Source organism: Dufourea novaeangliae, unplaced genomic scaffold (assembly GCF_001272555.1).
Source record: "Dufourea novaeangliae isolate 0120121106 unplaced genomic scaffold, ASM127255v1 scaffold22, whole genome shotgun sequence".
Lineage (NCBI taxonomy): Eukaryota > Metazoa > Arthropoda > Insecta > Hymenoptera > Halictidae > Dufourea > Dufourea novaeangliae.
The window spans coordinates 250467-264949 of record NW_015373898.1 but is presented as its reverse complement, the minus strand read 5'-3'; the positions used below and the strand labels follow the sequence as shown (position 1 = coordinate 264949).

The window sequence follows — 14483 nt, the reverse complement described above, 5'->3', positions numbered from 1 at the left end:
AAACGAATATTGACGTCTAGAGAAGATGAATCCGAAGTATATAGGTGTTTGAATTCAAAGTTATGAATATTTTCACTAGTTTCCATAATACCACGTTGAAGTACTTTGTCTTTTGCCAGAGTTAATAAGAAAATAAACAAACCCATAGAACTGATGCTGATTAAAATGTGCTGAAGGTAAACTAAATTGTGTCTTTATACAGATGCATTTCAGGACATAGATTTATATGAACTTTTTTTTAGTTTTGATACATAGAACTTATACCCAAATTTTTACTCAACCTTTTCGATACATCCTATATATTATAAAACCCTACTAACCTTGAAATTACATAAATGTATTCTTCATAACATGAAATATGATTCTATCAAAAATACAATCCTGTGTAATACAAAGAATTCTTAACTTTCAATTCAACAAATGTCATATAGATGTAATAATAATATTGCATTTATTCATTAAAATTCATCGTATAATAATATTATATTAAAAAATATGTCTAAAAATTATAAAACTATTTATAACTAAAATATTCTATTACATATGTTACATGATATGTCTTTATAAATATATCCTTTAAATTATATATTTAAATTATAAAGCTGTATTTTTGGATGCCTTGTTTAGAAAGAGAATATATGTAACGTAAATACTTGTTCCTTAATATTATGTGCTTTAATTCTTAATTGCCTTGAACTTTTATGCTTATGTCAATATTAATGTACAATACATATATATTCCATATTATCCTCATTGTTTATTTGTTATATTGGAAACTATTTCAATGTTTGTAGTAAACGTATTAACATTTTAATTTTATACTTTGCTCTATCGTAATATAATGAAAATTAAACATTTTTAAATATTATTCTAGGCAATTAAGAATTAAAAGTATGGTACACTGGAATCCCCTATTACATGGTACGTAATATAAGAATATAATCTCAATCCTTTGCAGATCAAAGTGTTTTTAATGCAGGGAATATTAATAAGGGCAACGAGATTACATTAATACAAGTAGATTTCAATACTAAAAATTGAAAAAATGGGTATTATTATATTGTTATTTTGAAAATAATAAAATTACTTTCTCCTAGAAACGAAAATATGATGAATTTATTCGGCGTGATCCATCTGCAAGGGGTTAAAATTATCATCGCAATACCATCTACGTAATTTTTTTAAAATAAGAAAGTGATGAATATTTCAAAGAGTAAACTTTCCAGATTGTTTCATGTACATGTCATAACCTTATTTCAAATAATGTACATACATATTATATATTCTATTCCTTATAATTTAACAAAATGTTAATTTTTATTCGAACGTTTATACGAATAATGTAAAGTAATAACTCCCATAGTGCACACAGCTCGCGAGTCATTACGTCTGATGTGGAAGTATCAAATGTTTTTTGGGCACAGAATGATTTCTCTCTCCTCGATTATTGTTCGAGTTCTAGCGATGGAAATCTTACAAGTATTTCTCAAATATGAAAATCTTTATTCAAAAACCTAGATATTTTCATATTTTTAGCACATTACTTAGATAGCACATGACGCCGAATAACGCCTTGAAGACGGCTTAAAGGCGCCTTGGACCTAAAATAGCCGTAAAATGTGCGTCTTCAAGGCGTCACGTGCTATCTGGGAACTAATCCAGACCGTTTGATAATTTAGAGTTACCCAGAGCAAAACTATTTCAAGTGAAAATTATAGTTAGAATAAAATTGTGTTTAAATTCATTCTCATCACAAAAATCTTATAGCGTTAAAAATACTTTCATAATCATTCTTCGAAAAAAAATGTTGTTCTTATTCCTGAATCGTTTATCTTCTCATTTTTACCGAATATCGACCGTATACACTGAATGAATCAATTATGCGATGATTTTGTCACTAACATAACAATTTTAGACGTCTTGAAAAAATGATAAATATAATAGAAACCTAAAATATAGAATTCGTTAAAGCTGCGGAATATGGGAATGATTACTGTATAATTCTGTAAATTATAATAAGATATTAAACAGAATGCAAAGCGTATCGTGAGTAAGTTTAGGTATAGCTCGTGTGAATTTGGGGTTTACAACGAATATGTGGTAAAGTCGGGATGGCCAGAGTTGATAGACGAGTGCTGGGGGGCTGGTTGATTCCCACTTCAGTAACCACCACACATTCTCAACTTCCATCCCATAGTGTTCATTTCGATGCACTGTCATTGTATTCTCTAAGGAAAGGTAATAGGTTGCTACGTGTAACGCCACTATTCTTCATGCATCGATCATTTTCTGTTTAATCGAGGAAATGTCTTTCGGGTCTTTCATTTGGTTCTACATATAAGAGCCAGTTCAGACACGTGGTTCGTGGCAATTTTCCGCCGCGTTGTAGCACAATACAGATTTATATAGAGCAGTTCACACGAAACGAAAATTTTCGCGGCTACTACGTGGCAAAATTCACCGTCCTGTGTGAACTACTTCATATAAATCTATTTTCTGCCACGAACCGCTCATCTGAACCGGCCCTTATTGCCTGAAGGGAGAAGAAAGCGCGAACCAATTCCTACCAGTAGACACCATCAAATATTTAGAGAGGTGACTAATTCGCATATCAATTGTGGCCGTTCCGACTTTAACAGAAAGGCGGAAAGTACATATTTCTAGTGGGCGGGCAGTAGAATATGATTCAGAACTATTAGTTATGCAGAGAAGCACTTACTTCTGTCAGTCAAATGTATGTATAACACAGAAGTATTTTACTCTGTCAATTTTTTATCGGATTGTTTTTGAAGGTAAGCCATGTTAGCTTATATTCTATATAGTTTTCCTATCAGCTTTTTATTTCTGTTCGTCATTTTTAATTACTGTCAGTTTCATTTTAAGAACATCACATGCATGGCAAGTATCTTCTTTCGGCTTTTTGACTGGCAATTTCAGTAAATGAAATTCTTTTTCATAATAAAATTATATAATTACCATAAGCAAAGGAGAGCAATATAGAATATATACATTAGCGTAGTTATCTTGTTTTGACTAAAATTTGACTTACACTTGTTTGCCCGCCCACCAAAGATATAATAATCCCCTTCCTATGTAATTATATCATATGTATAGTTCACGTAACGTAATTATAGAGAGCAATAGATACGATTCGATGATAGTTTCATTAGCTGGCGTCTCGCTTTTGGCTCACCGACGAAGATGAAGAGAAATAGTGATGTAGGATGGAAAACGACGAAAACCCCATAATATATTGCGGATCACAGTGCCATTATAAGAGGGTCGACAAAACATACTTATAAAAGGAAACTACAATATAGATGAACATACCACCACCTCTAATTTAATTTTTGAAAAAACACATTATGAATCTTCAGCCAAACTCAATACAAAAATTTATCAAGAATTCTTATGATTGATCGTGGCAACTGGAATCACCATGAAATATCCGACGCAATCTAATTGATTTACAAACGACACTATTTTCTACTAATTCCCCTTGTATCTTTTTATAAAACTCAAGCTCTTTTAAGTGAATCTATAAATCTAAATAAGATGTAATTATTATATACAGAACGAAACGTTTTATTACTTATTTCCTCAAATTACGAAATTACACATAAATATGATTTAATTTACTAATACCTAATAATGAATTGTTATGCACTATTCCTTCAGACATATAAATAAATAGACTTAGTTCCATGTTAATTAAAGGAAAACTAAACTATACACACAAATGGGGTATACGGTCGTTCAAAAATTGGATACCATACGCTTTACATGCAAGTTATAATACAATTTATAATACAATTTCTGCGGAAATTATGAACTCAGATAGCATATGACGCCTAATGACGCCTTAAAAGCGCCTTCGACCTAAAATAGCTGTAAAATGGACGTCTCCAAGATGTCATGTGCTATCTGGGAATTGTTCGGTTATTTTTCATTTAAAATTCGCTAATTAGATTCTCCTTCACAATGTTAATATTTCATAATTGTCGAGATCGTAGATACGATAAATGCATCTCAAATACCAATCTCATTAACCGTAGCCAAAGTGTGTTGCAGTTTTAGCAGATTATGGATTCATATGAAGCAGTTCAAACGGGACGCAAATTTTAGCGGCTCCTCGACGGCACTTTCCGTTCATTAAAACTTAAAACTATTTGAAACAAACACAAAGTTACTGCTTGACAGCGGGCGTCAAGAAAAAATTGACGACTGTAATGCGGCGGCAAACTTCCGCGAACTGCTTGTCTGCACCGAGTTAGCATTTTGACAAGTGTGAATTTTCCGCCTAGTAGCCGTTAAAATTACATTATACATAACTGAAATTAAGTTTTCGCCTACAGAAAAAAGTGAGCGAATGCCAATCTACCATCAATTGGATCCGATGGCTAACGGAGATAAGATAAGTGGGTATTTATATATTTGAGAACATTGCCAGTATATTCTTATAGTTAATAGAGGCTATACATATAGTGTAATTATTGAGTTGGTCGAAAGCTAAAATACTTATATTTCAAGCTCTGAGACAAATGAATTGATAGAAATGTAGGGATTAAAGTCTTTAACTAAGTAAGTTCAAAGTTGTACGAACTGTGTAAATTTTGCTTCTGTTCAATACCTTTTCTATCTTAATTCAAAGACGATGGCTATTTAAGCGCGTACAAAAACTTTAACATTGGAAATTACAATTAAAATTAGTACTTTCTCTAATAGTAAAAGAATGATCATTAGTTACAAGTATTGTCCTCTTAATGCATTGAAACGAAATAATCGTTATCGAGGACTTACTGTATGGCCACGCTATATCGTTCCACTAAAAATGCAGTTTTCTCATGAAAATGAATTTGAACACATTCAAGCTACATTTAATTTAGTCATTACTCGAAACACTGTCCAATTCCAAATGATGTTAAAGTGAATGGCAGGCCAATCGAGAATGATTTTATTCTCATATGCACACATAGTAAAATTAAAACATTTACTTCTCATTGTAAAATGATTCATTTTGCACGTTTATCTTACTTCCGCGGTAGTTGGCCACCAATCTCGTAATAGGAAAAAATTGCACTGGTAAAACAGTACAAATACATTATCAGGGGATATCTAATACTAATCAGGAATGAAAATGTAGTACTAACTAAAAAATATTGTATCGAGAAGCCAGGCAGATTCTTGATCAGAAGATATTAAAATAGCTTATAAGTAACATAATGTATTAAATTATATAACAGGAAAATAATGTTATTTCTGTCTAAACAGCAGGTAATCATCAATTTTATAGGTGACAGTTACACATAGGAGTCATATTATAAAATATGATCTTACTTTTATCAATAAATTTGGTATTTAAGTAATAAGAGAAATAACTGGCGTTCTAACATTTCGTCTTATTTGATGACAAAGTAACAGTACGTCTTCTAAAAAAAAATGAACGCTTAATAGAAACTGATAATTTGGTAATAGCAAATAAGTATTGTATGTATTTATATGCACTCTTTAAGTGCTGAATTCATTTGTGGAATTATATCCATATATTATCAAACACACTGTATGCTAAAGTAAACGTATTTATACGGATATATATTATTTTCTATATAAAATTTCAAATTGTTCGTTTAGATAACAATATTAATTCTAATTTTATTTTTAATTTTTCTGAAATCCCTGAAAAATGTCCTGAAGGTTGAACAAATATTATTAAAGTTCCATTTATCATTGAAAGAAATATTTCATTCGATAGTTCCATACAAATAAGAACAAAATCATACAAAATTTTCGTAGTTCAACACTATTATACAACATAATAAATATAAATAAATCACTAAACTCCGACTGAAAAAATGTCTGTATAAACACGATGGTTTCCTTAAACACTATATTCGTAAATGTATGCGACACATACTGCACAGTATAAGTAGTGTAACAATTCAAATGTAGTTACTAAATGTACACAAATGGCCAAATGTTTAGAATCACTCGATAATATTCTTTATAAACTTTCTTCCAATTCAAAAATAATATATTCAATGAAGTTTACAATATACTTCCATAATTTTTAACATTTCATCATCCACTTAATTATGTTTGTATAACCAGAAACTCAGAGTGATTCAATACTTTGGAGCAGCAAAGGACATGTAAGAATTTTACGTGTCAATGGTACATTAATTATCAATTTTACTGTATACATGAAAGTACATAACAATTAAATAGGTGTAACTTACATTAATATGAAGTTTCTCACCACACCAACTTATGTGAGCGCTTATCTTAGATGTAATGCATTTTATAACGTTTGTAACTTAATAATAGTACAATAGTATTGTATACTACTTACCTTGATTATTTTAACGTGTTACCTGTACAATTAATTCATGCACAAATAAATATTTCAGCCTTCAAAGAATTCATTGTGTGTACTTGACTGTTGTATTTAAGTATAAGTAAATATAACGAGATTCTCTATTTGCTACTTGTCATTTAGAGGGTACTAATTATACACGTGGGTTAATAGAAAGTTTTATATTTTGAATATTCGAACAGTTTTATTTATCATTTCTTTTGAAAGACTAATTGTATTATAGTGTTTCCTGTTTGTCCACCAAACTGGAACGTATTAAATGGAAGCACATCTAAAATGTTAAAACCTGAAACATAATATAATTTATTAATACTACTGGTAATCATGATTTAAAGAAAAACAGATTGTACCTTAATGTGTGATGTGCAAAGTAGAAATGGTTTTGGTACTGAATAATTATCAATTGTTAAATGATATTTCAATCACAAAAAGAATTGAATATCAGAAGTATTTTTGGAAACAAATTATGCTCGTGTACAAGAATGTTTGCTAAAAAGATTTGCTTCATTTTTTTATATTGCTAACCATTGAAAATAGTGTCTCAACCAGTTGCATGGTACAGAACATATGAATTACATAATTACAAATGTTTACATGTTTTCAAGAAATGGAATAACTACTCACAGAGAGCAATTATTTTAAATGGATTGAGACTATATCTTAATATCTGATGCAGAGTAACTCACATAAATCCTATAAATCTGTGTAATATATATAATTAGGCATGGAGGTAGCAGTCGTTTTGTTTGGGAATGTATTAGTTATTAAAGTGTAGGTACATTACATTTTATTATAGGAATGACAGATAAAATAATGTATTTAGGTAATTTAAAAAATATTTTTTTTTATCAAGACAATGACCCAAAGCACAAATAAAAAATAGTGCAGTAATGGTTATACCCTCAAATAATAAATTATATACTCCGCAATTGTCAAACTTAAACCCAATTGAGATGGTATAGAATAGGTTTGATGTTCACATACGCTGTTATCCTATTACAAATAAACTTGATTTTTAAAATAGATTAAAAGAGGAATGGCCAAACATTGAAGGTAATTGTTTAAAAATAATTGCAAAATGGATGCCAAAAAGATTCGCTTAAATTGTAAGACAAAACTAGCAAATATTAACTTTATCAAAGTAGTAACCTTTATAAAATGTGCCAATAATTTTGTGACATGATAACATGTAAGGAATTATTACAGTAATTGCGTACTGCAACGCTTTCGAACAAATCGACTTCGAAAATTAATCTGAAATGCGCGAATTTGTCATGGTTGTAAGTAGAAACGGAATGCAATGAACAGACGCTCTAGCGAAGCCTCTTCACTGCACGCGTATCCAGCAGATTTTTAAAGTCGATTTTCTCAAACACGAACTGTAATGAACAAATTTTATCCTATATTTTCGATTTATTTTTTCATGTAGAATCACCCCCTACCCAGTTGTACAACCAGTTTCATGCCATCCTGTTTAATGTTTTTAGTCTTTTGTGATATAACAAATTAGTTTTCTATTGCATGAAGCATTTTAAATCGATTCAAAACAAATATTTTTGAAGTTATTTTAATTAAAATAGAAGGCTTTAATGTCATAACATATCTGCAGCATTTAAAAAAAACCATTATTTTTTGTAAAATAGCATTGAATTTCGGAGATATTTCCGATTTAATTTTGATTTTTACGTAAAGTACCATGAAACTGTAAATAATAATCAAGTAATTATAAACCAAAATAATTATTTTTAGTAAAATAACTTACTACTTTGAAAATGACTCTCCAATTCCTCTTTGGTCCAGTTACAGGATGTTAAAATTAAATAACCACCAGGTACAAGAATTTTATTAACATTTTCTATGTACTTCTTTCGTTTTGTTGCAGGATCTTGTGGATGCAAGCTGATTGCATCATAAGTCCCTTTATCATGTACTAATTTAAAATCTCTTAATAATTCATGTGTTTCTAAATTCAAAATATCGCAGACTTTTAAGTTAATATGTGATATATTATTTTCTTTCAATATTTCATGAGCTAAGGCAATTGCTTTTTGTGAATAATCAACACCCACTAGTTTTGTAAAACCTTTGTTTGCAAGTTCTACTAATGCCATTCCATTTCCACATCCAATGTCTACTATTTTATCATTCTCTTTATCAAGCTTCAGTTTTGTAGTTATCCAACTAAAACATTAAAAGAGACATTGATAATTAAATAACAGAATGGAAACTCCTACAATACACTTAAAGAACTTACAATATTCCTGATAACTAGTTGTGTACAAGTTTCGAGCAAATTGCCAGCAAGAAATGATAAAAATTGTATAAAAAACCATAGCCATCTGTTTCCACATTTGCCTTGGGTTTTGCAGGCAATGCCAAACAAAATGGTAAAGCAAATTGGCAGAAAGTCTTGCAACATGACCCATGTCAAATTGAGGGCAAAACTGGAACAAGGTTTGTGCAAACGAATTTGTTGCATATGTTGCTGCCAATTTGCTGCTTATGTTGCTGCCAATGTGCACGCAAGTTGTTTATAGCAAATCGTGCATAAAACTTGTAGCCATAACTTTATAACAGGCATTAAACAAAATTTGGCTATGCAGGTTTGGCTGACTGGGATGTACATGTTAAATATATTATAGTAAAACATATAGAAAGAATTACTTAATTAGAACAAATTTCTTTAATTATTACATTTATACATTAAAGCATTGACGAGATACGACATCTGTGATTTAAAATATATATTCACATATACGTACATATGTATATGTGACAAAAGCATATGTATGTATATACATTATGTATTTAAGATTCAAATTATCCTACAATGATAATAATTTGTTTAATGCTTACAGCATGCGAAAGATAGCGCCACCTGTCTTCAATTGGAATATTTATATATGATGTACACAGTATCCTTGTCATGAATTTACTTTTTGTGTAGAATACATAATATGTACTTAATAACATTTTTTGTGTATTATTAAAATAACTTACCGTATAATTTTTTGTAAACTATTTCTTCCGAACCATATCTCACCTACGTCTCCGTGATCTTTGAAATTATCAAGTTCGTCTGTGTAAACTTTTTCCCAACTGTAAAGTACATTTGCAACGCGTGAAGTAATGTTAGTAGAGAGTTTCATATTTCTATACACGGTATGTATTACTTACTAATCAAGAGTACCTAATTCTGATGGTCCCAATTCATCAATACTTTGATCTGTCATGATTTTACTTTATTCTTATTAAATGTGTATGTAGTTTGATAATCGTTTTACTTGTTAAACGTATAAATACTCTTTTACTGATACACTTTTACTGTAAATACTAATTATTACAGTAATGTGTTTAAAAACTATTAACAATCTCGTGTCGTGTAATATGTTGTATGGAACCCCTTTTTTGGAACACACATAACCTAGTTTCTAAAACTAACCTGAAGTATTTAGTATGGGTTTGACATCACCGTGACAGTGCAAGAACTATTGCTTTTCTAAATACATTCGTGATTAAACATTTGGTACTTCCGTTACCTCTTCTGAAGTGTTATTTTGTTAAACATGGCAAGTAATTTATCGACGTTCCTGCAATTCGGTAAGTAAAAACTGTAATTACTGTATTATATTCTTATTTGTATATAAATAACTTCAACGCTATACAATTCTTCCAACAGTTATAAAATATTTATAATGGTGAATAGTGAATATACTTTAAAGTAATGAATAGTATATTCATATTTGTGATTAGATTTGATTGGTACTTGATTTTTTTTCATTATATATATTTCAATATATTTTTATCCATTGTTACATAGGAAAACAATATGGGAAATATTTTGTTTTACCTTGGCGTCAAATGTCCATAGCAGTAAATCCGAAACAAATGAATAGTGCTAAACCAAAAACAGGTATTTTAATGTTAAATATGGGTGGACCCACTACTACTGAACAGGTGCATGAGTATTTGCTACGCATAATGACTGATCGTGATATGATCCAACTACCAGTTCAAAGGTTTATTTATATGAACCAATAGGTTTTACTTTACTATTATTCTAAGTAGAAGTTTACATTATAATATATATTACAGTCAATTGGGTCCTTGGATAGCAAAACGTCGTACACCTGAAGTACAAAAAAAATATGCTGAAATTGGTGGTGGATCTCCTATTTTAAAATGGACAAATATGCAAGGTGAACTTTTATGCAAACAGTTGGATAATGTTTCACCAGAAACTGCACCTCATAAGTATTATGTTGCTTTTCGATATGCCAATCCTCTTACTCAGGATACATTACAAGAGTTAGAGCAGTAAGAACATTGACTTACTCCTGAATAGTAGTAATATTAAGATACTGACACTTAAAGCAAAGAAACTATCACTTTTATTTTATATAGTGTGTGAATGCTTCCTTTTCAGAGATGGCCCTGAACATACAATAATATTTTCTCAATATCCACAATATAGTTGTGCTACAACTGGATCCAGCTTTAATGCAATATATAAGTATTATAAGAAAAGGTAGCTCTTCTGGATTTAAAATTTAATGTAAAGCACAAAATTTTTCATAGATATCTATGATTTTGAATTTAAAAATTATGCACATAAAATTTGTGTTATCTAGACTTAAATATTTCAGTGCAGTATAGTTATATAGAAATTAAATTGAAATAACATTGATAATTACAACTGTACTACTCAATCCATTTTTCAGTTGCTATACTGCGCTATGAATCTGAATGTGATTTTTCAAAAAATCATAAAGTTCATTTTAACGTGAAATAGAATATAATAAATAAATATATATTCTAACATCAAGGATCATATATATTTCAACATTGAAAAATATTGTACAATGATGTATAGTGTTTTAAGTTACTATATGAAGACAAAACACTGATAACTTTTGTAAATTTGTTGCAAATATTTAATTTTAAGAGTTATAACAATTTCAATAGCTTGAAGTATTCTATTATTCTTCTTAAAAATAATTTGTTCTCTAATTCTTCATACAGTATATTTAGTAATTTGATTGTTCAAAGACTTATCTGTATACATTTTAGCATCTAATGTAGCATGTCTCAGTAACACGTTGCAGTAATGTGGTTACTATGTTTACTAAAATTACTATGTTTGTCCACTAAGTAAGTAAAATATGTATTGTATTGTATTTAGGAATTTGTAATTTGCAGGCAACTACCTCCTAGTATGAAATGGAGTGTAATAGATAGATGGGCAACACACCCGTTATTAATAAAGACAATTGCTGAAAGGATTACGGAAGAATTAGTTCAATTTCCTAAAGAAATAAAGGATGATGTTATAATTTTATTTTCAGCTCATTCACTTCCATTAAAGGTTACTAAATCTTAATACTAAAAATAAGTAATAAGATCGTAATTTAAAAAAAAAGAATTTCTGCGACTTTGTGTGTTTAGGCTGTAAACAGAGGAGACCCCTATCCATCTGAAATCGGGGCAACCGTGGCTTTAGTAATGCAAGAATTGAATTACTGTAATCCATACAATTTAGTATGGCAGTCGAAGGTACAGTTATTGTTTCAATCAAGCTTTTGTAAATAATGAATTTGAGAATAACTTACAAAAAGATATTGTACATATAAAATACATATAAAATGTTTTCCTCTTTGCATTTGATTTTGGAACGCATATTATGTTAACTAACTTCAGTGATTACATTAGAGTACAAAATAGCAAGATATACACCTGTGCTTGTGATTCCAATTTGGTGTTACCTTTAGTGATGACAATAAGTATTCACATAATAAGAATGTAGAAAAGTGAACAGAGTTATATTTCTTATCTTGGCAATCGAATTTAATTGTATATCATTTATGAGGACAAAAGTAAATTCTAGTTCTTTGTTACTAATATTAATGTAACGTTCACGTAGACTTTATATAAACTCTGTCTGCAGATTATTGTGTTGCAAATTTCCATACATGTATATGAAAGTGTATTTTAATATTTCAATGTCAGTTTATATATAAATACAATTACTAGATATTGGTCGAAATAATATATTACGCATTGTAAAGAGAAAAAATGGTTAAATGAAGTATTAAAATCTTGATTTAAAATAAAATTTTCATATAAAGATCTTTGATATTACAATGCAAAATTAAAAAAAATAAAACTGTAAATTAATAGTTTAATTAATTATTTAGTTTAATTTATTTAGTTTACTTAATTTAATAAAAACTTTATTGTTTTAATATTAAAATTTCAATTTTCACATTAGCCATGTCTATATAAACTTATTTGAAAATATTTACATTTGGGATAGCTAAACGAAATGCATAATTATAAAAAGCTGTTATTGATTTATAAATGGCATTCCAATAATGGTTAATGTTAGTATCTGCACAAGTCAACAGTTCAATATAGCGTATAGAGTTAAATTTTTTGATAAGATAATTTCATTTAGGTTTGCCATTTAGTTTGTTTTTGCCTTTACTTGTGTTAATTCGAAAAGTCAATTTTTCAACAAATGCATTCCTTCTTACTGTTTAATCTGTTGAGATATTTAAGAGTTTTTTTGTTAATTATATTATACCATTTAATTATTTAAGTACTCTGTATTTAGGTTGGTCCTTTGCCTTGGTTGGCACCTTTTACAGACGATGCTTTAAGAGCGTACGTAAAACAAGGGAAAAAGAATTTTATATTAGTCCCTGTAGCTTTTGTTAACGAACATATTGAAACACTTCACGAAATGGATATCGAGTACTGCAAAGACTTAGCCCATGAAGTAAGCATTTGTTCTGCGAGACTTTATAAAATATTAGAAAAGAAATTTTTAATTTTTTTTTATTTGTAGCTTGGTATCGAAAGAATAAGAAGAGCTGCCGCTCCAAATGATCACCCTATGTTTATAGATGCTTTGACAGATATTGTTCATTCTCACATGAAGTCGAAGCGATCGATAAGCCCAAAGTTTTTAACACGTTGCCCACATTGTGTAAATGAAAACTGTTTAAGAAGTAAAAATTGGTATGCGCAAACATGTAAATATTAAAATGAACAGAAGCAAAAATAATGTATACATCATCTGTAATAAATTACCTTTACACACAATTAATCATTTCTTCTTATTACGTTTGATAACCCACCATTTTACAATATCTAATAGTAAGCATACATTATCCGTTAGCAATCTTCCGACATACCTACTTAACAATTACAAACTAACTCTTATGTAAATCATTCTAGATAGCGCATAACGCCTAATGACGTCTTGAAGACGGTTCAAAGGCGCCTTAGACTTAAAATAGCCGTAAAATGGGCGTCTTCAAGACGGCATGTGCTATCTAGGATATAATAATTCCGACATCATAACATCGCGAACAAAGTATTGATATTTAGTGGTGAAAATTTTTGTGCATTCTTTCCTTGTGTGTAATCTGTTTACTATACGTTTTAAAACAATTTGTTGTTTCTTACTTTATTCCAAAAGCTAAATACTTCGCGAGATGAAAGAAAAAAATGTTCTATTAAACAATTTTTTTACGCGAGCTTGTGTAGATTCCTGGTATTTTAGCGACTACAGACTGCTTTCGATTATCGTCTCGAACTCGGGTCCACGCCGGGACAATAATCTTAGAAGGAGAAATGCTTATCAGACCCTCGTAAATTCGTTTTTTTTGTCCGATGCCTGAGCCACGGCAATAAAAGCAAAGAGGCAACAAAGTATACATTTGACAGGTTCAACGCCCCTCCCCCAGTGGTGGGGATAATGCCTGGACAATAATCGTGTAGAACAAGCCAGACAATAATCGAGAGGAGTCTGTAATTAGAATCGAATTTCTCATATTAAGGCATTTTACTAAACGTAAACGGTAATGACATTACCAAAATTTAATGTCAGTGTTTAATGCATAGACCATGTTACTTTTGAGATTCCAGTAGTGTTGTATAAAGCTCGAGTTTTTGAAGCTACAAAGCTTAGCCTTAAAGACTGAGTCTACAAGGAGTCTTAAGGCTACAATCATATGAAGCTCGAGGCTCAAGGCTCGAGCTCCAAGACTCGAGTCGTCGAGGCTCGAGCCTCGAAGCTCGAGGCTTTTATGTTTAACACGTTCAC

The 14483-nt window shown here is 30.1% G+C and overlaps 2 protein-coding genes across 2 annotated transcripts; one reads left to right on the top strand and one right to left on the bottom strand.

Annotated features, from left to right (window-relative positions):
- Window positions 1-6564: 6564 nt before the first annotated feature.
- Window positions 6565-9606, bottom strand: LOC107193400 (protein-lysine N-methyltransferase mettl10). Its single transcript, XM_015582839.1, has 4 exons — window positions 9551-9606; window positions 9374-9472; window positions 8136-8554; window positions 6565-6659 (listed from the first exon to the last, which is right to left on the bottom strand). Exons 1-4 carry the CDS (start codon window positions 9604-9606, stop codon window positions 6565-6567), a joined length of 669 nt encoding a protein of 222 aa, XP_015438325.1.
- Window positions 9607-9951: 345 nt separating this feature from the next.
- LOC107193399 (ferrochelatase, mitochondrial) lies at window positions 9952-13467 on the top strand. Its single transcript, XM_015582838.1, has 8 exons — window positions 9952-9973; window positions 10194-10392; window positions 10469-10690; window positions 10800-10901; window positions 11573-11738; window positions 11819-11926; window positions 12987-13151; window positions 13221-13467. The coding sequence occupies exons 2-8, from the start codon at window positions 10235-10237 to the stop codon at window positions 13416-13418; spliced, it is 1119 nt and encodes a 372-aa protein (XP_015438324.1). The 5' UTR covers window positions 9952-9973; window positions 10194-10234; the 3' UTR covers window positions 13419-13467.
- The last annotated feature ends 1016 nt before the right edge of the window (window positions 13468-14483 follow it).

Coding starts and splice junctions, on each gene's coding strand:
- LOC107193400 (XM_015582839.1), bottom strand. CDS start 9,606: ATGACAGATCAAAGTATTGATGAATTGGGACCATCAGAATTAGGTACT. Junction 8,555..9,373: donor AGTTTACAAAAAATTATACG/GTAAGTTATTTT, acceptor TTAATGTTTTAG/TTGGATAACTACAAAACTGA. Junction 6,660..8,135: donor GGAGAGTCATTTTCAAAGTA/GTAAGTTATTTT, acceptor ATTATGTTTCAG/GTTTTAACATTTTAGATGTG.
- LOC107193399 (XM_015582838.1), top strand. CDS start 10,235: ATGTCCATAGCAGTAAATCCGAAACAAATGAATAGTGCTAAACCAAAA. Junction 10,393..10,468: donor ATCCAACTACCAGTTCAAAG/GTTTATTTATAT, acceptor TATATATTACAG/TCAATTGGGTCCTTGGATAG. Junction 11,739..11,818: donor CTCATTCACTTCCATTAAAG/GTTACTAAATCT, acceptor TTGTGTGTTTAG/GCTGTAAACAGAGGAGACCC.